Source organism: Ascaphus truei, chromosome 10 (assembly GCF_040206685.1).
Source record: "Ascaphus truei isolate aAscTru1 chromosome 10, aAscTru1.hap1, whole genome shotgun sequence".
NCBI classification, from domain to species: Eukaryota; Metazoa; Chordata; class Amphibia; order Anura; family Ascaphidae; genus Ascaphus; species Ascaphus truei.
Window position 1 is genome coordinate 35,606,801 of NC_134492.1, and position 21,380 is coordinate 35,628,180.

Sequence of the window (21,380 nt, forward strand, 5' to 3'; positions counted from 1 at the left end):
TTGCAGATTTAATTTTAATGATGGCACTCCCTCTGCAAACTTTGACACCTTCCCCGCTGCCATCATGACTGTGTTCCAGGTAAAGGTTTTACATTGTGTGTGACGTGGGTGGGAGGGGAATGATGGGGGACTCTTTCAAATAAATCCCTAGCACTTTCAGTGTTCTGCAATATGCATCGGGCCCATCTGGTGCTCAGTGGTATAGTGACAGAACTGCTGCTATACATTTTACCGCCCTGTGCAAAGTCCGACTGTGACTTCTGCCCCCCAAAGAACGTCCCTTTCGCCTGGCCCAAGCAGCATCTCGCCCAACCCCCCGACCCAAGCAACAATCTGTGTATCTGTGATACTTACTTTAAAAAGAAAATTATTGTTGATCTTACCTATTTAATGAACCTGTGTATGATTATTTTTTGTTATCTTCACTACTGTATACAGGTATAATATATAAATAAATACACTATTTCTATAATATATACCTATAATATATATACATGCACCGGGAGGCCTTGCACTTTTTAATTATTTTTCCTGAATCCTGACATCAGAGTCAAAACTTTTGAGATGGTAAAATAAAAGTTGAAGAACTTAGATTTGCAATTTATTGTGTGCATATAAGTATTTAAAAAAAAAATAAGTATCATGCATGTCATTTACTGAGAGTGTTTTCGTCTCTAATACAACCGTATACAGCAGTATGCTGTGAAGCCGTCCTTCATGTACAGTATGAAGAAGAGTTCTGCTGTATTGAAATGGAATAGACTAAAATAGGGGACAAATAATTATTTAATTGAGCCTGAAACATTGGTATGTTACATAAAACATTATATTGCAAATGTTGCTGTTACTTCTATCTTGCAAGGTTTATGACAGATGACCCAACTTGCAATGAATTGCAGTGCACTGTTGGATTCGTTTTTGTTGTTGTTGAATTCATAGTTTACATGTTTCATTGTAAGCATCCACATAAAACCAGTTGGAGGAATCCAGCATACCATTATTTGGTGGCAGGACTATGTGACCATATGTGACATTTGTTCCCCCACCTTAGGTGTCCTGTCTTGATGTTTTCTGACATGTTGTTTTTGGCTCAGATCCTGACTGGAGAGGACTGGAATGAGGTGATGTACAACGGGATCCGATCCCAAGGTGGTGTCCGATCTGGAATGTGGTCTTCCATTTATTTCATCATTCTCACCCTTTTTGGGAACTGTATCCTTATATTTAGATCTACAGCCTCAAGAAACCTTCGCTAGCGTAACCCATCCTCAATAATGGTTCCATAAAGAAATCCAAACCAGTATCATTTAATTACCACTTGTTTTAGTAATTAAGCAGGTAATAGCCATTATCAACCACATTATCACAAACCTGAAGTTTCAAAGGACTTTTTTTTTAAATGATCTCTCTCTCTCTCTTCCAAATTAGAGATCTTTTAATCAATGCCTTTGACCTCATGAATTTTGCTCTCATGTTTTAAGTGATTATACTCTACTGCATTTAAACCCAGTACCATTTCTTTTTATCCACATCAATTAATGGGGCTACCTAATGCTTGCTTGGTAACATGAAAGAAAAAACACTTTGTTACTGCTTTCCACATATGTACTTCAGCAAAGAACGCAACAGATTATGTCTTCTACCATGAGGCACCTTCCAGTGGAATATGCATGGTCAGGGTAGGACCTGAGCAGGCAAGGCCCTCTCTAAAACCTCAAATGCCCAACCAATAAATCGAGTACCTTAATGATGAGCGAGCTAGCACATCACCGGCCAGGATGGAGCTTCTCACTCCCGGGGCGGCGCTGCCACTTCTATATGAGTGCAGGAGTGAGAAGCTCCATCCTGGACGGTGATGCGTTTGCTCACTCATCATTAAGGACTGGATATTTTGGTCAGGCACTTGGGGTTTGAGAGCTCCATGAGGGTAGGGAGCACAGGAAGAGGAGGACGATGTGGCGTGAGCAAGCAAACAGAGTAGAAAGTAGGAGCTGTCATCCCCTTTTCACCCACTGCCCCTCTTTTCACCCACTGCTCCCCTGTAACCCACTGCTTCCCAACCACTCTCCCCCATGTGTCATCCCCCTTTCTCTTCCCCCCAAATGTCACCCCCTTTCCCCTCCACCCATGTGTCACCCCATCTCCCTCCACCCATGTGTCACCCCTCTCCCCCCCCACCCCATGTGTCCACCCTCTCTACCTGATCCCACATGTCACCCCTTCCCTCTCAGATATATCAACTCCTCTCCCCCTCCCACTTGTACTCATGTCAGTGTATAGTGCAATCAGGTTATACTCTGTGTCAGTGAATACAATGACGCTGAGTATAACCTGACCACACTATACACTGACACGGAAAATAACCAGACTATATTGGTGCAATGCCAGGGCACCTTTGGTGGAGCTAGTTTCTTCTGGCCCACGACCAATCCAAAATGCCCTACCTCAGGCAGTCCTGGCTATGCCCCTGCTTGGAGCCCATTCTCAGGCCGTCCTGGCTATGCCCCTGCTTGGAGCCCATTCATGTCAATGGTCTGTAAGGTGTCTTCCAGCGCCAGAAGGTGTCTAGCAGTATGGAAGAAGACTGCTTAGTAAATATGTGTGATGTAGGAACAGACAAAAGGACAAAAAAAAGTAAATAAATTAATTAATACAACTTATTATTTCTCTTACTGTATGCAATCTGCCACTAAAGTATAATCAGCATGCTCTTACTGTAAAATGGATATAATATGCACAGCTACCTATGATTGTTCACCTGTTTCACTATACAGTGCTCAGTTATGTCTTCCACCGCTTCTGTCTAAGTATAACTAGCACAACTATCTCAATCTCTACTCCTCTGTCAGCTGCTGCACAGGTCTCTCTCCCTCGACTTGCTTCACATAAAATAGGCAATTATTTATTTTCGTTTACTATCAGCTGTTTCTCAGTGGGCTGTCATTTTGAAGAGTTTTGCCGTTCTCCATGTGTCCTGCTCGTGCTGCTCTGCCTCCTTGTTATGAGTTTATTTAATGCTTAACTCTGTCAGACACACTCCTAAATGTGTTTCTTGCCATTGCTGTGGACAACCTGGCCAATGCACAGGAGCTAACCAAGGCAAGTGTGCAGTACAACCATAGGATATGAGTCTTTTTTTCGTTCTGATCTTTCATTGTTGTGGATCCACAAAGGAACAGCACTGTTCACTGTGGCACGGGGCACCTGCAGCAAAGAAGCAAATCAGAATGTAATTGTGTCTTATTTGGGGCTTCCTACCCATATTGGGCAAACGATCTCTGTGCAAGTGATTGGTTTGGCAGTTTGAATATTGAGCAATGTTGTTTTGAGCATGTGCTGTAAGGATTTTGGTTAAGATTAGACTGTGCTGTTTCATGCATGTAATCACATGCTGACATTGGTAAAGGTGTCTATTGGAGGCAAGTGAATTCTTCCAATTATTTCTCACTGGCATTAATATTGCTGTATGGTTGCGGCGTCATGCAGCTCTCACTTTACCTGCAAGGTAGGGTTGACATATTTTAGCAGTTCTTCATGGACACTTGAAGTTTCTGAAGATGGAAGGGGTGTATGTGGGTAATGTTGAGAACAACTGATGTTTCTTAAATGTCTTCTGCATAGGATGAGCAGGAAGAAGAGGAGGCATTTAATCAGAAGCATGCCCTGCAAAAAGCCAAGGAGGTCAGCCCCATGTCTGCACCTAATGCAGCATCTGTAGAGTGAGTCAGCTTTACTTCTTCAAACTACAGTACACAACAATAACATGTCCAAAAAAATGTATATATGCACAAATATTGTCGTGTCAGACATTAATATGTATCATTGTATGGGTTTAATGATACATTGCAAGTAGAACTAATGTCCCAAATTATCCAAATATAGAAAGTGTTTCAGCAAATTAAAAGTTATTTTTGTAACCACTATAGTAACTTTATGTGCTGAACTTAAGCTACGCCTTAAAACTCTTTGTACTAGCCAAGGCCATACGGCTTACTTGGCAATCTCCTGCCATAAGACACGTTCTGGCTCTGGGAGACACCTTACATCCCAGTGGGTCCCAATGGCCTGTAAAATGTCTTCAAGTGAAAGAAGGTGTTTTATGGCAGAAGACGTGTTCATAAATATGTGCCATACTGAAAATATATATATACAGTATAGTACAGAAGCCTGGTTTGATCCTGTTGTCAACTCCTAATGTTGCACAAGTCAATTTACTGTATCTCCCTGTGTCTTAGGCACCAAAGTTCGATTGTAAGCTCTATGGAGCACGGACTCTTGCCTGCAGAATTCAATGCACAGCTGTCAGCACAATATGAGAGAAAAATATTATTTTATCTAATATATTTTTACACAATAATATACAACATTTTCCTTAACCATTTATTTGGGGACATACTCTGAAACAAGTTAGATCATGCATTCTATGTATACTGTATATCATCATCTTCAGCCCTTGTCGATCCAGGTACTGCAGTTGCAAGACTCTCTTCTCCACGTTACTCCAACACATTTTATGATTTCATCCTCTCATCTTACTTTTAGTCATCGTCTTGGTCTTTTAATATCCCCTGGAATCCAGTCGAGTACCATCTTTGTCCAACGATGGTAATTTCTTTTGTAATTGTGTCACAGTCTTTTGTTTGGTTTTTAACCCATTCATTTTTTCCCCTGTCTCTTCGGGTAATACCCAGCTTACATCTCTCCATACTCCTTTGAGTTGTCTGAAGCTTCTGAATTATCTTCACATTTAGGGTCCAAGTTTCACATCCCTATATGAACCCAATACGCCAGTCTTGTGGCACAGTGGAAGGTTCCCTTGAAGTATAGTCTTGTTTCTTCCAAATGTCCCATCCCATCTTGAATCTCCTGTTGTTTTCATTCAAAAGGTTCATATCCATTGTTACTTGCCGGCCACGGTAGACATAGTCCTCAACTTCTTCTAGTTCTATTCCATTTATTTTTATCTTTCCCGAGTTGACACTTTTGCTGAACATCACTTTTATCTGGCTGAGATTCATATGGAAGCCCATTTTTTTACTTGCTTTGGCGAGTTTTCTGATTAGTTGCCAGTGGTCTTCTGGACTTGTTAAAAAATAACTATGCCATCTGCAGATCGTAAATGACTTTAAGTATTCACCGCTGAGTTGTATTACTTTTTCTTCATAATCCCATGTCTAGAAAAATTCTTCAAATGTGAAAAGCTTTAGTGACATGATGTCTCCCTGCCGCACTGGAAATTACTCCTTGTATGACTTGTATGTGGTCCATTGTGTTGTATACACTACAAAATCCTGCTTGTTCTCTAGGCTGGGTGAAGTCCAGGGTCTGTCTGTTGCAGTCGCTAATTAGTATCTTTGTAAAACACTTGTAAGTGATTGGAAGTACTGTAGACTGATTGGTCTATAGTTCTTGAGGTCTTCTTAATCGCCTTTCTTGTGGATGAGAATAACTATGGCTATAAATACTCCATTGTTCTGGAATTTTCCTGTTATTCAAGCAGCATGGAAAGAGTTTTGCAAGGATCTTCTCTACATCTTTCCCATCTACTTTCAAGATTTCAGTTAAATACAAATAGTCATGTTAGTGCAGTTGCGATAGTGCAGAGTAAATGAGCACTTTAGTATTGGGGGATAACTAAGATTTCAGTTGTAATTCAATCTTCACCAGGAGCCTTCTCATTCTTCATATGGTAGATGTTATTGCTTTTGTCACTTCTTCTGGAATGATGCATTGTACATCATCAGTAGTTTCCTCTCGCTCATACTCATCACTCATCCTCTGGATTATGAGATGTGTGCAGAGGTACATATAATGGAGACCGATTTGGGTGAAAATTATATCTTGGCTTTATTGCGCCTGTTCCTTTATCTATGCAAAACATACAAAAACAACAAAATAACAAACCCCCCCCTGTGTAAGGGCTAACTTACTTCCCCAGACCCTATATGCAGGACTGGATGGATATTGCCAATACCAGCCTATCACCCCAAAATCTCAGGAGGTACCTTAAGCTGGTGGCCCTCCATGTCAATCTCTGGCAGGTTCCTGGGTCTTCTGTGTCCAGGAAATATAGGTCTCTGAGTGTCTTGATCTCAGCACAGCCTTTGTGCTCAAGACAGTGTCTGTGTACAGGCTCCTCTGCTCTCCTTCTGTCAGGCCAAATGTGAGCTAAGGAATCTCTCTAGTGTGTCTTACATGAGGCTTTTTACAGAGCTCTCATTAGCCCAGGTGAACACTAGTTAATTGAGTGGCTGCAATCAACTATCTCTCTGCTGGATTCTCAGAACTCTGACGCTGCTTTATTTAAACGAATAAGTCCCTGTTACAATGCCCTGTGTTCTCGTACAATTTCATGTAGAAGTCCTCAACTATCTTTATGATAAGTGCACTGTCTTTTAATGTTGATCCATCATCTTGTTTGCATGCAATGATTTACAGTACTTCTTCCCAATCATTAGTCGCTGCTTCTTTAAACTTTCGTTATACTGTATTAGATGGCCTTCATCACCATATCACAGCTACATTTTTTACGTTTTCAATTATACGTTTTTGGATAGTCTTGCACAGTTCTGCATATTCCATCCTTGTTCTTACATCTTGTGATTGCTTCATTTCTGGTGGTCCAGTCAGTAATTTCTTTGTCTCATTACATATTTTCCTACCTATTTTCGAACAGAGGTTGGTGATCACTCCTTATTGCAAAACGATTAAGGACTGTGCAGTCTTCACTTCAATGACGGGTTTCTTGTTAGCTAGGATATAGTCAATTTCATTCTTGATTCCATTGAGTCCATTCCATGTCCATTTTCTCTATGGATTCTTTTTGAATAATGTATACATGACCTAGAAGATTTCACATTTTGCCAATTCTACCAATCTGTCCCCATGTTCATTCGTGTTACCGTAACCATATTTACCAGCTGATGCTTCGACTTTCTGCTGGGCACCAATCTTTTCATTGAAATCTCCTATACCGATCTTGTGGTGACAATTTCCTTTGTTGTTAAATTGGTTGATTTCATGGTAGAAGTCTTAACCTTCATTGTCTGTTTGACTTGATGTTGGGAAATACACTTGGATTATTTAAAGCCTGTATCTCTTGGCAACTAAATGAGGGTTCTGCATGCTCTTTCCGTTGAGCTTTCATTCTCCATTATGTTGTGTCTCCATCTCTTACTAATGATGGAGCCTACTCCACTAATTTTTCCAAACGTTTTTTTCTCCATATTTTCTAAAATGTCAAAACCAAACCCAATAAAGTTCTAGCAAAACCAAACCCAATAAAGTTCTAGCAAAACCAAACACAATTTTATTTTAGACCCAAACCAAAATACCAGTGAAAGTGCCCATCATTTCCTTTGGCACTGACAGGGTGGTTAGCCTGTTATCAGGAATAAGTAGTGGTCAAAGGGGCTTCACAAAGTAGTGGGGCTGTGTCTGACTTGGGAAAACAAAATCTACATTGATTGAAAACTGGGGGAATGCTATTTGACTATATTTAGAAATATTTATACAATATGTATAGTGGGAAAGTAGAAAGGGAGAGAGACATCCTAAAATATTTTTTTTTCTTTAAATAGAAGATGTACAGTAGCTATAAGTTTATCAATACAAAAGTAGCGTTACTCTGGGGTTGTGAATAAAAAAAAAACTAGCCGAAAAGTAGTGCTACTGGGGGTCTGTTAATAATAAAATGGTAGTACTCAGGGTTGTAAATAATAAAGCAGTGGTGCCACAGGTATGTAAATAATAAAGTAGTGGTACGCTAGGGTAGTAAATTTAACCCTTTGAGTGCCGTACAGGCCGCGGTACCAGACTGCCACGGGCCCTTCGGCATTAGCGATCACGTGACTGCTTCTCCAAAGCGATCTTCCATTTCTCTTCCTGTAAGATCATCACGTGGGGAGCGCAGAATGCGGTCCCCCCTACAAAAGCTAGTGGGAAGATTATGATGCAGCTACTGTAGCATGGGGCCCCTCGGGCGCCAGACCCCGTAGCATAGTACTGCACCTATATCTATAGGCCCTAAAATGGTTCAAAATAGTGTTACTCTGTGATTGTAAATATAAACAATTACAAATATTGGCACGTGGTTGTGTGCTTTGTGTATCCTAGATATATTATTTTGTATTTTAATCAAATTGCTACAGTCAATATTCTATTGATAACATCCACAATTAAAAGCTAGAGATAGAAATAACACTGTTATTTCTAATTATTCACATGAAAATATAGCATTTCTATTTTAATGCCAAAGTGTACTGTATTTCTATCGGTAAGTTGTAGATGGACGCACTATTTTATACACGCGTTATTTTACAGACGTGCGTCATCATTTTGTGCAATTAATCTAATGACCATGCATAGTATATTCTGCACAATCTAACAAAGTTGTATTTTTGTTTTCCATAATTGATGTACACTTCTTCAACTGTAAAGACCAGTTCATAAAGTTGATACACTATATAACTATTTATTGTGCTCCAAATATCTTGCATCTCATGAAACAAAGAATTAAGGTGATCTCAAAGCAGCAATCCCCCCTGAAGCATATGAGTCAAACTCCTATAATGTTAGTATCTTGCCCTCCGAGCATGACCTGCTCTTTCAAATATAATGCAAGTGTTAAAAAAAAAACATTAATCCTTAATCTGTAGCTGCGGAGGTTACCAAGGAAACCTTTAGACTGCCTTGCAACCTAACTTACTATTTCAAATGCTTATATCGCCGGAACGAGCGAAACATCAGATTTTACAAATAAAAACCACTTTGGAAAGTAAGTAAAAAAAAAATAAGTAGTGTAAAAAATAATGGTGATCGGCGTGGGCTGCTGCTTTAAAAATAAAATAATTATTATCTCAGATGCTGCTCCTTGTTTGTCCACCCAGACAGGTTTATTCATCAGACATTTTTCCATTTACCTTGACTGGGTGTATGTTCCTGTTTTATATTATGGGTGGGCCTGTTAGTGAATATTCCCCTGTGATTTTAGCCCTTGCTTTATTGCCCCTGAATAACTGTTTTAAACAGTTTAATATACAGTGTGTAAGATGTTTTTTATTTCAGGCCTTCACAATCCCTTGAAAGTCTTTTTCGTGGCTGTTACATAGAGAATGGCTACTGCAGTGAATGTTTGTGGCTGCCTTCTCTCTCCAGGAATGATCGCCGAAAACGGCACACCATGTCTATTTGGGAGCAGCGCACAAGCCAGCTTAGGAGACACATGCAGATGTCAAGTCAAGAGGCCCTTCAGAATGAAGAACTGGCAGCACTGAACCCCCACTCCAGTATTTACCGCAAAACCAAGGCAAGTGATGAAACAACAGCAGAGACAGGGGAAGAGCCTCGAGAGGACAAGGTGGGAGTAAACTCTGGGGAAGGACACACAGAAGGAGAGGAAAGCCCCTCTCATAAACATCTCAAGGAACACTGGCGCCAGAAATCCAGGCATGGAAATGCTGATAACACTGAGCCAAATGGAGCGACCCCTGAGGAAGCCATGCGCCGGAAGCAGAGCCAGCGGCGCAGCCGACACAAGAAGGCCAAAGCTGAAGGTCGAGAGTTGTCTAGCACCCCAAACAGCACCTCAGCCAGCCATGATGGTGGGCTTGACAGAGTGGTCGATGATGAAGTAAAAACCACCACGGAGGAGAAGAGCAACGGAGAAGCTAAGGAGGTACCAAGGGTGGAAGAGGAGCCTCCCAAGAGTTGCCCATCCTCAACACACTGTGAGGAGAGGTAGGAGGGATTGCCATTTATACCTAGAGGAAGAGATCATCTATAAGTCTGTATTAAATTACTGTGCTTTGTCCCTGTGCCTCATTTTAATCTGACTATCTGTGTTTGCCTTACTTTGCGACGTTTAGCAGGGTACTGTTTCCCTCTGTCTGTGTTTTACCTTCAGTTCACCTCTTTGCTCTGTGTGTAATTGCAGTAACACTCCTGTCTTCCTGTATCTTACCAAACTGACTTGCCACTCATCTGTTCTTTGTAGGGACATGTAAATGAGGACAGAGTAGGCATATCACTTTTACCCTGCCATCCACTTAATTACATGGACTCCCTAAAGCTTTTGCCTGCTGCATTATTCATCGTTTACAGCGAATCCTGGGTCAATTATGATGCAGAATTAGTGGACCCAACTAAAAGACTGCTGTTTTTGTCCTATTATACTGTTCACTTAGAGTTTGGGCACTGGTTCTTCATTGTGAAGCTGATAGTGTTTGCAAACCAGACATTCTTTTTGCTCCAGATTTCACTTATGGTATGTTTCCACTCCATGCTGATATCATCGCCTATACTTCCTTTCCTATGTTTGTTCTCGTCTACATGTTCCTTTTATATACACACCATGCCCCTGTTCTTGTCTTTCATTCAGACTTCCTCTTTTCCTCTTACAATATTCTCTCTGTTCCTCCTCTGTTTTTCTCTTCACACCATTGTTGTGGTGCAGAAGAAGTGACAAGAAAGTAGGATGGGAGAGCACTGTCCCCGATGCAGCCCCTCTGCAGGAGCTGGACCATGGGAAAAATGGTAGCCCCCTTGATTTGGACTGCAGTGAGCAGGCCTTGCTGGGCACCCTGCGGAACCAAGCAGAGAGTCCTATTCCCACCAGTTGCAGTTTACCTGATGTGTCCAGCAGCAATGAGCGAGTCACAGAGAGTACCGTGATCACCTTACCCGATGCCGGAGTACCAGTCGACTGCACCGTGGTACAGAGTGAGGACTCGTCTCGCTCTCTGTGTGTCTCTGTGTCCCCTGGTTTAATCTTCTTCCTTCGCATGATGACATATTAATTGTAGAACCAGCCCCCTCCCCTTTTCCTGCTTCATTCTTTACTATTCACATCCTTATCTACCACACTTCTTAAATTTTCCCCCTACAATTACTACTTCTTGATCCATGGTCTTTGGTCCTCTTTACAGTGACTGAAATGAGGGTTGGAGAAGTCAGTCTCATGTTTCAGGAGCAAGGAAAGGAAGAGGAGGAAGTTGAAGAAGGAGAAGAAGAGAGGAGAATGAAGATAAAAGAGAAGGTTTTGGAGTCCCCCAAGGCCATAGTGCCATACAGTTCAATGCTTATCTTCAACTCAACCAACCCGTACGTCTGTATGTCTGTATTGTGCATTTGTCTGTCTGTTTGTGCCACTTAGACCTCTTTTATGTTGCAAAGTGAAAACATTTGTCCATACAGTATGTGCATCATAGTCTGTCTCTGTGTCACTCACTCTGTCTCTTTCAGACTCCTTGGCTTGACCTCTGCTAAGAAGTGTATCTTAATTATGCAGCAGTCTGTGTGTGTTTGTCATGGCTTCATCATTCTGTCTCATGTGCTACTTTAAAGAAGATGTGTCCATATGTATATAGTCATCTGAAAGCCACGTGAACTCTGTTAGACTTCTTTACTTGTAAGATACAGGGTGAGAAAAGTGTGTACCTAAATGTCTTGGTAGTCTCTTTCAGATTTGTATGTTATTTGCAGTATGGAATAGGTGCCCCTAAGTGTAGATAGAGCATTTATGTCTGTCTCTGGCAAATCCTTGTGATTTGCTTAGTAGGGAAGATGTGCTCGTAAGTATAAATCAGCCTCCCTGTTTCCAGCAGTTTCTTTGTTTTTAGGGTAAGGAAGGTGTGTCATTACATTGTGAATCTGCGATACTTTGAGATGAGCATCCTACTGGTTATTGCAGCAAGCAGTATAGCTCTGGCAGCTGAAGACCCTGTGCTGACCAACTCAGACCGCAACAAAGTGAGTTCAAATGTTGCACCTTCTTGACCTCAACATCTTCCCTTATACTGTACCTCGATATAAAAGGGAGAGGAGGGAATGGGGGGAGGGAATGGGGGGAGGGAAGGGTAAGGCTCTTGCTACAGTCTTTATAAGTGGTGAGAGGTGCCTGGGGCTATTGGATAGACAAAACCACTGGTCTAAGGAAAGACGAGAACAGAAAAAGGCCCCCATTGTCTAGCACTCAACTCTCACATTATTTTATTTCATACCAATTAAGGTTACATTTTAAATCCTTAACTTTACACCAGAGTTGAGTGCTAGACAACAGGGGAACTTTTTCTGTTCTTGTCTTTCCTTAGACCAGTGGTTTTCCTTATACTCTACCTATCTAATCCTGTACACTCTTCTCTAGTTTCTTGCATTTTCACCCCAAATATACTCTCTGCTCGGACCTCCTAGCCCCAAATTTTCTATCACCCCTGTATCTATTTCCTCTCTTGATCTTCTTTGAACACAGTTTTTCAACTGTTATTTCCCTTCTCTGTCCCCTGACCTTTCCTATTAGCCCTAACCTTCCCCTCCGTTATTCTCTAGTTGTAGGTATGTTCTACTTGTACTGGTGACTTTTGCTGTCTTTGTGCAGGTTCTACGTTACTTCGACTATGTTTTTACTGGCGTCTTCACCTTTGAGATGATTATAAAGGTAAGAATGGTACAGATACCAACACTGAAGAAATTCACTGACACAACCAAACCTACAAAACCTCATTCGCCTCAAAGCTAATTCAAAGCAAACAACTCTGACTCTCTAAGTTCCTTGCATTTACTCGCCAAAATACCATGCATAGCAGCCTACGTGTGGCAAATAAAGTGTACTACACCCTGTGTGCAACTTTAAAGGCCTCTCAAGCCAAATGGTTTAATTGAGAAATGTTTTTATAGTTTTATTCAGCTCAGCAAGGTTTATGGTTACTGTTTATCTCGTTGGCAACACAAACTGAAGCAATTGTCTCCCCCACAGATGATCGACCAGGGTCTGATCCTTCATGATGGCTCCTACTTCCGTGACCTCTGGAACATCTTGGATTTTGTGGTTGTGGTGGGAGCTCTGATCGCCTTTGCCTTGGCGTAAGTCATTTCCCTTCTCGGGAGCCTTTAATCATGTGTTATGTGTATCTCTGTACTGACAATTACCGCTCCTTACGTGTTAGATTAAATAGGATCTCTGGTGCTAACTGGGTATGTTTTTCTTACATCTGCCTTTTCTCACTTTCTATCTTCATCTTACTCCTAATTGGCTGCTCATTTCTTGGAACACACGCAGGAATGTTTTGGGGTAAATATGAACTTGTATGTTGTGGAATACCAAATATATCCAATCATTGTAAGTCCTTGTATTTCACCATATCACAGGGTGTACAAAAAATATCTGTGCATTTTTATTCCTAGTAAGTGAATGTATTCGAAGTACTCATTAAGCTTCTCCATCAGGGATACACCATCCACATCCTACTGTGGACCTTTGTCCAGTCCTTCAAAATTTGTTCCCTTTCACACGTGTTCTTGACACTCCTCAGGCCAGTGTCACCATTCTACACTGTGTAACTACAGTATGTCATCCTGGAGTGACTAGGAAAACCTACTGTAGGTGTCTCTTTGCAGTAGAGACCGGTACTGTGCACCAGATACCCTTTCGGAAGAACATATCCTGGCTCTGTGACTGGGGCTGATTTGTCTGGCAGTTATGTTGTTTGGATTCATCATGTGAGCGATGAACTCATTTAATTCCCTTCTTTGCACTGTTTGTAATTTTTTGTGCTATGTCTGTTAGGACCAGCAAAGGCCGGGACATCAAAACCATTAAGTCTCTTCGTGTGCTGCGAGTGCTGCGTCCACTGAAAACCATCAAGCGCCTTCCGAAACTGAAGGTAATGAGCAATAGGCAGGGTTAATAAAGAGCGATTTTAAATATAATTGATCAAAGTTTCCAAGCAGCAAAACTGGGGTAAAAATACTCCCCCAGGTCCAATTATTTTCCATGGGAATGCTTGGCATGGCAAATGCCCCAATTTTGCATCCAGGAGACATACATCAGTTGACAGTCATGTATCTGGTTTCAGGTGCTGGTGCAAGGATCTGTTTAACACTGTAATTTTGATTGACTTTTGGGTTTGATGTAAGTCTTATGGGCTTAGTTGATGAGTATTGGGTTGTTTGCTGTTGGATAATAATAATAATAATAATAATAGGATGTTCTTGTATAGCGCTGCTAGTTTTACGTAGCGCTTTACAGAGACATTTTGCAGGCACAGATCCCTGCCCCATGGAACTTACAATCTATGTTTTTGGTGCCTGAGGCACAGGGAGATAAAGTGGCTTGCCCAATGTCACAAGGAGCCAACACTGGGAACTGAACCAGGTTCCCCTGCTCTGCTTTATTCACTGAGCTACTCCTTCTCCCTACTCTGGATGTAGGTATACAAAATTAGCTGTGTTTGTTTGAGTGCAGGGTGTAAACATTGACACAGTTTTGTCTGTGAAACAAGTAATAAGACAATAGAAAAATGCCAAGGCTATTAAGTACGTAAGAAACTCAAGTGAATAGGGAGTAATCCAATGGAAGGAGCAGAACAGGACCAAGGCAGGAGCAAAGTGTCTGTGTATGTCAAATAGGTATAGGAATATCAAAGGAAGGTATCTGGATGTAGATAGCTGGTGTGGTATTGTGCTAATGTCACTTGAAGTCAGGTTTAAATTCTATTGTCAGCTCTTTGTGATCTTGAGTAAGTTCCTTCATCTCTCTGTGTATCCATCACCAAAAAATAATTTGATTGTAAACTCTACTGGACAGGGAATCTACATAAAGCTCTGTGCACACTTCAGCAATATATTTAAAATAATAATCATAATAATATTATTATTGCTTGTGAAAACTGATCTTCTGTTTCTCTACCCAGGCAGTCTTTGATTGTGTGGTTACTTCATTGAAGAACGTCTTTAATATCCTCATCGTGTACAAACTCTTCATGTTTATATTTGCCGTCATCGCTGTTCAGCTCTTTAAGGGAAAGTTCTTCTACTGCACAGATGGTTCCAAGGACACAGAGAAAGAATGCATGTACGTCTGGAGAATGATTGTGTCTCGTGAGAGATGTTTCTCCTTTACAATGTAATCATTAATGTAAAGGGGAAATCATATAAATAACCAACTGCTAGCACCATTGGATTATTCTTGTACTGTTTGTCTGCTGCACAGCGCCCAAGACGAGGACAGATGAGGATAATCGTGGTTTAAAGTTAAATATGGTGTAAAAGCCAGTAGTAGGTGTTACTGTAGCTCGCTACTTCATCTTGTGAGATGTGACTAAGTAAGTAGCAACCAACGTTTCGGCACCAGCAACATTCCTCAGAGTAAGGGATACTTAGGAAGGCCATAGGGGCGAAAACATTGGTCACTCACTATGTATTAAACAAACAATTAATGAATTGAATAATTTGAAGTGCTCAGAGATCTTGATTTTCACCTTGTACTCATGATGAATGGCTGTTTGTCCTTTTCCTGTATATTTTTTGGTGCCCACATTTTCTACCATTGAAGTTCCGCATATCTGCTACTAAATTAAATGCTATTATAAAATACAAGGATGAACAGTGAGAGGCAGGCACACAGACTTACGCAAATGAATTTTAATGTGCCAAAATAGAACAACGTTTTGGAAGTATAACACTGCCTTTGTCAAGGTGAGGGCCTTCACCTTGACAAAGGCAGCGTTATACTGTCGAAACAGTGGTCTATTTTGACACATTAAAATTAATTTGCTTAAGTCCGTGTGCCTGCCTGTAAGAGATGTATGCAGAGGTATGCAAATGGTGACTGTTTTAGGGTGAAATTAATATAAGGCATTATTGCATGTTCCTTTAACAATGTAAACACAAAACGTAAAAGAAAAACCTGCTCCACTTTGGAGAATAACTAGACAGCACTGTATATGCCCCATCTAACTGGATGGCTAGGCTGATTACCACCCCAAACAAATATATATATATATATATATATATATATATATATATACACACACACACACACACACACACCAGTCCAACAAGAAAGTCTCTTCTCTGTTTCTGTTGTGTTGTTGCTGTAGAGGAAGGCCTCTCTGTTCTCCTGGGTCAGCATCCGTGTGTGCTATGGCACACTTTGTGTCCAGGTATAGAGGTCTTGTCCCCTTGTCTTGCTGTCAGCATACAGTTCTTATGTGCGTATCAAGACATCATCTTTTCCTCAGGTCAGCCCAGTTGTGGGCTAAGGAAATCTCTGGTCTGTCCTCCTCTCCTTATGTCAACCAAATGTGAACTAAGGAAATCTCTCTCCGGTTTCTCACATCAGGCTTTTCTCAGAGTCCTAATCAGCCAGGGGGAGTTTGGTTGATTGCCTGTGTGCAATTAACCAGCTCGCTGCTGGATTTAGAGGCAGGGTCTCTCAAACAGTGATAAGTCCCTGTTACATACTGTAGCTCCCCTGTCTGTGGGAAGCTCGAGCTTACCACGGCCAAAGCCCATCTTTCCACTTTCACTCGAGCTATCCATGCGGCTTGAATGAGAGTGGATGTAGAATGAGAACCCTCAGTCCCTCTGGGATTGTAGCCCTTTCTCCAGGTTATTAGTGTCTCCTCCAGACGGTGCTTGAGATCAGTATCCCTCAGTCGCTTGAGGAGGACTTTTTCCAAGTACAGTCTTTCTTCTGACTGCTTGGTCATGAGTTTTCCCCTGAGTCGGGCAATCCTTTCTTTGTAGGCAGACTGTATGGATACAGTTGCAGAGCGTTGACGCAAATAGCTTTCTCTTGCCATCTTTTCCATGGACTCCAATTTAGCACTAAACGTCCATTACTTGTAACCCTTGCTCAGGTCTTGCAAAGCCTCTGTCAGTTTACTTTTGAATTCTGTCTGATGTCCGGAATCTATTTCTACTATCCTAGACTCATGCCATTTCATGGTATCACTTAAAGAAATTCAAGAATAGCTATTTGAGTTTTCAGCTCTTGAAGCTGTCCTTCTGCACTTCTTTTTCCACTCAATGCAGTTTCCAGTTCAGCTTCTTTGGAGTTGAGTCGCTATTCCACATCTCCTAGTAGACTCAGAGCAAGGCTTAAATCTGTTACCTTTTCTCTATTTCAGACCTGCAGCTGCTGGTGCTCCTCCTGGACGTTGTCCAGCTCCACCCGGGCCCTCTCATTGGCCATGTGGTCCAGCAATTTGCGGGCATCTGCCATCTTGGCCTCATAGTGCAGTGACAAGCTTGCCACTTGACGCACAGACCCCTCTTCACTCTCTTCCTTTTCGGTGAGGTGTATCTTGAGCTCAGCAATCTGCATCTGCAGAGCTGTAAGTTGCTGGGATGTGTGCTTAGCTGTCAGCTTTAGCTCTTCCACCTCTAGGCTTTGCTGCAAGTTCAACTCATCAGTGAGAGTTCCCTGTTTATTGAGTGCATCCTGCAATTCTCCTCTCAAGGTCTTCATCTCTTCACTGTGCTTTCTCTGAGCTTGCTTCCACGTAACCTTCATATTTTGGAGCGCTGCAGATTTCATCACCAGGGTCCTCGCTGCTTGCGATTTCTCTTTCTCCTGGGTGTACTGACTTTGTGGTATGGAGCAGCCACTCTGCTTCTCCATCTCTTGCTCTAGTTTCTGGACCTTCTCGTGCTCCCTCTCATACAGAGTCACCTGGCCTCTAAGCTTGGCCTCCAGCGATGCTCTGGTGATGCTCAGGGTAGCCTGCAGTTCCTCATGCTGTTCTGGAAGGACATACTTGGTTCTTTGACGTTCCTGCAGCACTTGTACTTCTTTAGCAGCCTGTAGATTTTCTTCCTGCAGGGATCGCTGCTTCTCTTTGGCAATCTGTAGGTGCGTACGGAGACTTTGCAGTTGGTTCTGCAGTTGGTTCTGCAGTAGGTGCTCTGCTTGTGTGCGTTGCTCCAATCTTTCTAACTTTTCATCTTTCAACATTGTATTTTCTCTTCTTACAGTCTCTATAATATTTAGGGCCTCCTTGTAGTCCTCCTTCCATTTACGCACTTCTGAGTTGAGACTCCTGGTCTCCAGGCGTGAGACTTCTATCTCTAGGTTGAGGGTGTGAAGCTCCTTCTGAGAGACTTTAAGATCCATACTTAGACTGTAGACAGCTTTTTGAGAGATGTCCAGCTCCTCAGCGAGACTGTGAAGTTCCTTTTTAGAGACTTCCAGTTCTGTGTGGCAACTGCGGATCTCTTGGTGTGAGGCATCCAGTTCTATGCAGAGTATGAACCTCATTCTGAGAGACTTCCAACTCTCTATGGCGATTGCGAACCTCTTGCTGAAAGACTGTAATCTCTTTCAGTGCGTACTCATACTTTTGTATCAGATTAGCAATCATTTGGTCAGACTTTCTCTGCTTTTCATCCATGGCGGTAATAGTAGTGTTCGCAGTATCTAGATCCGTCCTTAGATCCTCCAATTCGGTCTTGGCCGCCGAGTAAATTGCGAGAACAGTCTTCTGTAGCTCAGCATTATTTTCTCTCTCCAATTTCGATTCTTCACGGAGCAGATCACAGTTATGCCTGGCAGCTTGCAGTGCATCTTCAGGGCTGGTCAAGGGATCATCACTCACTGGTTCCGGCTCTGCTTCCCTGGTATGGTTGGTTGAGGGTTCCTCGCTGTTCGCACCAGACAAACACTTCTTTGGGTTACACAACTTCTGCCTTGGGCCCTCTGGATATTCTGTCATCTGAGTGATGAATCTTCCATTTTCTCTAGGCTGCAGGGCACCTTGGACCCCTTTTTCTCCGCGAGATCTGCGGACGTGTGTGTTCCTTCCACGGTAAGTGAAGCACCGCTTTCTTTTTCTTTTTACGCCTTTTTGTCTTGGACGACTCTGTCCCATCAGGGATACTGCTGTCTCCATCTTTATTTGAAACTTCAACAGTTTCACTGTATCCGCCAGGCTTTTCTTGCAGTTGCGTTAGCTGGCGTGGATATTCAGTACTCTGCTGCTCCTGCTCTTGCCGATCACATTCGTCATCATAGAGAGCATTTATTTTTTTTAAATCTTTTCTTTCACCAGTGGTGGGGTAGACTCTGGTCACAGTATCAGTCCCTTGTGTGGGTCACCGTCTGTCGCAGTCCTCCCAGTCCAACTGTGGCATTGTGGTAGTTGTAGCTTTCCTGCCTGGATGTGTAGCCCTTTAAATCTGGTCACTTCTGCATGTGATTCTTTGGTTTGTTGCTCAGACTGTTGCAGGAACTATATGCAGGCAAAAGCATAAAAAAGCATAAAAAATTCACAGGCAGTGTCCGGGGCCCCTTTGAAATTCAAGGGCCACCTATCATCCCACTTCTCACACCATGTGTAAGAGATGTATGCAGAGGTATGCAAATGGAGACTGTTTTAGAGTGAACTTAATATAAGGCTTTATTGTCTGTTCCTTTAAAAATAAAAACACAATACACAATACATAAAAGAAAAACCATCTCCACTTTAGAGAATAACTAGACAGTACTGTATATGCCCTATCTAGCTGGGTGGGATGCTAGGCTGATTACCACCCCAATAAATAAATATATATATATATATATATATATATATATATATATTTATATATATATATATACACACACATATATATACACACTAGCTGAGAGACCCGGCGTTGCCCGGGATGTAAATGCGTAATAGGTAGTATTATTTATAAATCGTGGAACAATAGGTGAGTATTTGTTGTAAAGGTTGGATAATAATGTTGAAAAGAAAGATGGAAGAAAATGTAATACGATGTTGTTTAAAAATGGTTTATTGTAAACACACCACAGTACAATGTATATTTTGGTGACATAAGTGATGTGAAAATGTGAGGCGTGTGTCCTGCTAGGGTGTGAGAGTGTGTGAGGCGGCGGGTGGGTGTTCAGTACGGGTGGGTGTTCAGTACGGGTGGCGTAGTGAGTGCTGGCTGTGGGTCGGGGTCCTGCTAGGGTGTGAGGCGGCGGGTGTGTGGCGAGTGCAGGTGACAGCTGGTCAGTGATATTGTTGCGTAGGGGCAGGAGGCGGCAGGTGTGTGTCGAGTGTGTAGGGTGGGTGAGAGGCGGCGGGTGTGTGTCGAGTGTGGCAGGTCTGTTTAGTGCGTGCGGTGGGCGGGTGAAAGGCAGAAGTGCGGGTGGGCGAAAGGCAGAGGCGGGAGGGCAGACGAAAGGCGTTGAAGGAGGGGAGGTGAGGTCGGAGGGGTGGTGGGGGGTGGTGAGGGGAGGTGAAGGGGGGCGGAGGGGAGGTCGGAGGGGAGGTGAGGATGGGTGGTGAGGGGGGGGTGGTGGGGGATGGTGAGGGGAGGTGAAGGGGGGACGGAGGGGAGGTGAAGGGGGGGCGGAGGGGAGGTGAAGGAGGGGTGAGGGGAGGTGAAGGGGGAGAGGTGAAGGGGGGGTGACGGGAGGTGGAGGGGGTTGCCGGGAGGTGAAGGGAGGGGGGGGGGTGACGGGAGGTGGGGGGTGACAGGAGGGGGGGGTGACAGGAGGGGGGTGACAGGAGGCGAAGGGGGGGTGGTGACAGGAGGTGAAGTTGGTGTGAAGGGAGGAAGGGAAGGGGGAGGTGGAGGAGGAGGGGAAGGGGGGAGGAGAAGGGGGGAGGTGGGGGAAAGGGTGAAGGAGGGGAGGTGTGAGGGGGGTAAAGGTGGGGGAGGGGAAAAGGGGGGAAAGGTGGGGGAGGAGGGAAAGGGGGGAAAGAGGGGGGAAGGGGGAAAAGAGGGGTGGAGGGGGGAAGGGGGTGGAGGGGGGGAAGAGGGGAGAGGGGGGATGGGGAAAGGGGGGAGGTGGAGGAGGGTAAGGGGGGAGGTGGAGGAGGGGAAGGGGGGAGGAGGGGAAGGGGGGAGGTGGAGGAAGGGAAGGGGGGAGGTGGAGGAGGGGAAGGGGGGAGGTGGAGGAGGGGAAGGGGGGAGGTGGAGGAGGGGGGAGGTGGAGGAGGGGAACGGGGGAGATGGAGGAGGGGAAGGGGGGAGATGGAGGAGGGGAAGGGGGGAGGTGGTGGGAAGAGGGGGGAGGTGGTGGGAAGGGGGGAAGAGGGGGGAGGTGGTGGGAAGGGGGGAGGAGGGAGGAGGGGGGAGGTGGTGGGAAGGGGGGAGGTGGGAAGGGGGGGGGGTGGTGGAAAGGGGGGGAGGTGGTGGGAAGGGGGGGAGGTGGTGGGAAGGGGGGGGAGGTGGTGGGAAGGGGGGGAGGTGGTGGGAAGGGGGGGGAGGTGGTGGGAAGGGGGGGGGAGGTGGTGGGAAGGGGGGGAGGTGGTGGGAAGGGGGGGAGGTGGTGGGAAGGGGGTGGGAAGGTGGGAAGGGGGGGAGGCGGTGGAAAGGGGGGGGGAGGTGGTGGGAAGGGGGGGGCGGTGGAAAGGGGGGGGAGGTGGGAAGGGGGGGAGGTGGTGGGAAGGGGGGTAGGTGGTGGGAAGGGGGAGGTAAGGGTGAAGGGGGGGAGGGGTGAAGGGGGAAAGGGGGTAAAGGTGGGGGAGGGGAAAAGGGGGGAAAGGTGGGGGAGGAGGGAAAGGGGGGAAAGAGGGGGGAAGGGGGGAAAGAGGGGTGGAGGGGATGGGGAAAGGGGGGAGGTGGAGGAGGGGAGGTGAGGAGGGTAAGGGGGGAGGTGAGGAGGG

General features: G+C 44.1%; 1 protein-coding gene across 1 annotated transcript in view; it reads left to right on the forward strand.

Annotated features, from left to right (window-relative positions):
- CACNA1E (calcium voltage-gated channel subunit alpha1 E) overlaps positions 1-21,380 on the forward strand; it is a 132,039-nt gene that overhangs the window by 77,634 nt on the left and 33,025 nt on the right. The window contains exons 14-25 of the mRNA XM_075615479.1: positions 7-79; positions 1,095-1,212; positions 3,032-3,099; positions 3,622-3,719; positions 9,067-9,738; positions 10,454-10,719; positions 10,926-11,100; positions 11,619-11,748; positions 12,374-12,433; positions 12,752-12,858; positions 13,562-13,658; positions 14,688-14,848. Of these exons, the coding sequence (XP_075471594.1) occupies positions 7-79; positions 1,095-1,212; positions 3,032-3,099; positions 3,622-3,719; positions 9,067-9,738; positions 10,454-10,719; positions 10,926-11,100; positions 11,619-11,748; positions 12,374-12,433; positions 12,752-12,858; positions 13,562-13,658; positions 14,688-14,848 (2,025 nt within the window). The remainder of the gene's footprint in view (positions 1-6; positions 80-1,094; positions 1,213-3,031; positions 3,100-3,621; positions 3,720-9,066; positions 9,739-10,453; positions 10,720-10,925; positions 11,101-11,618; positions 11,749-12,373; positions 12,434-12,751; positions 12,859-13,561; positions 13,659-14,687; positions 14,849-21,380) is intronic.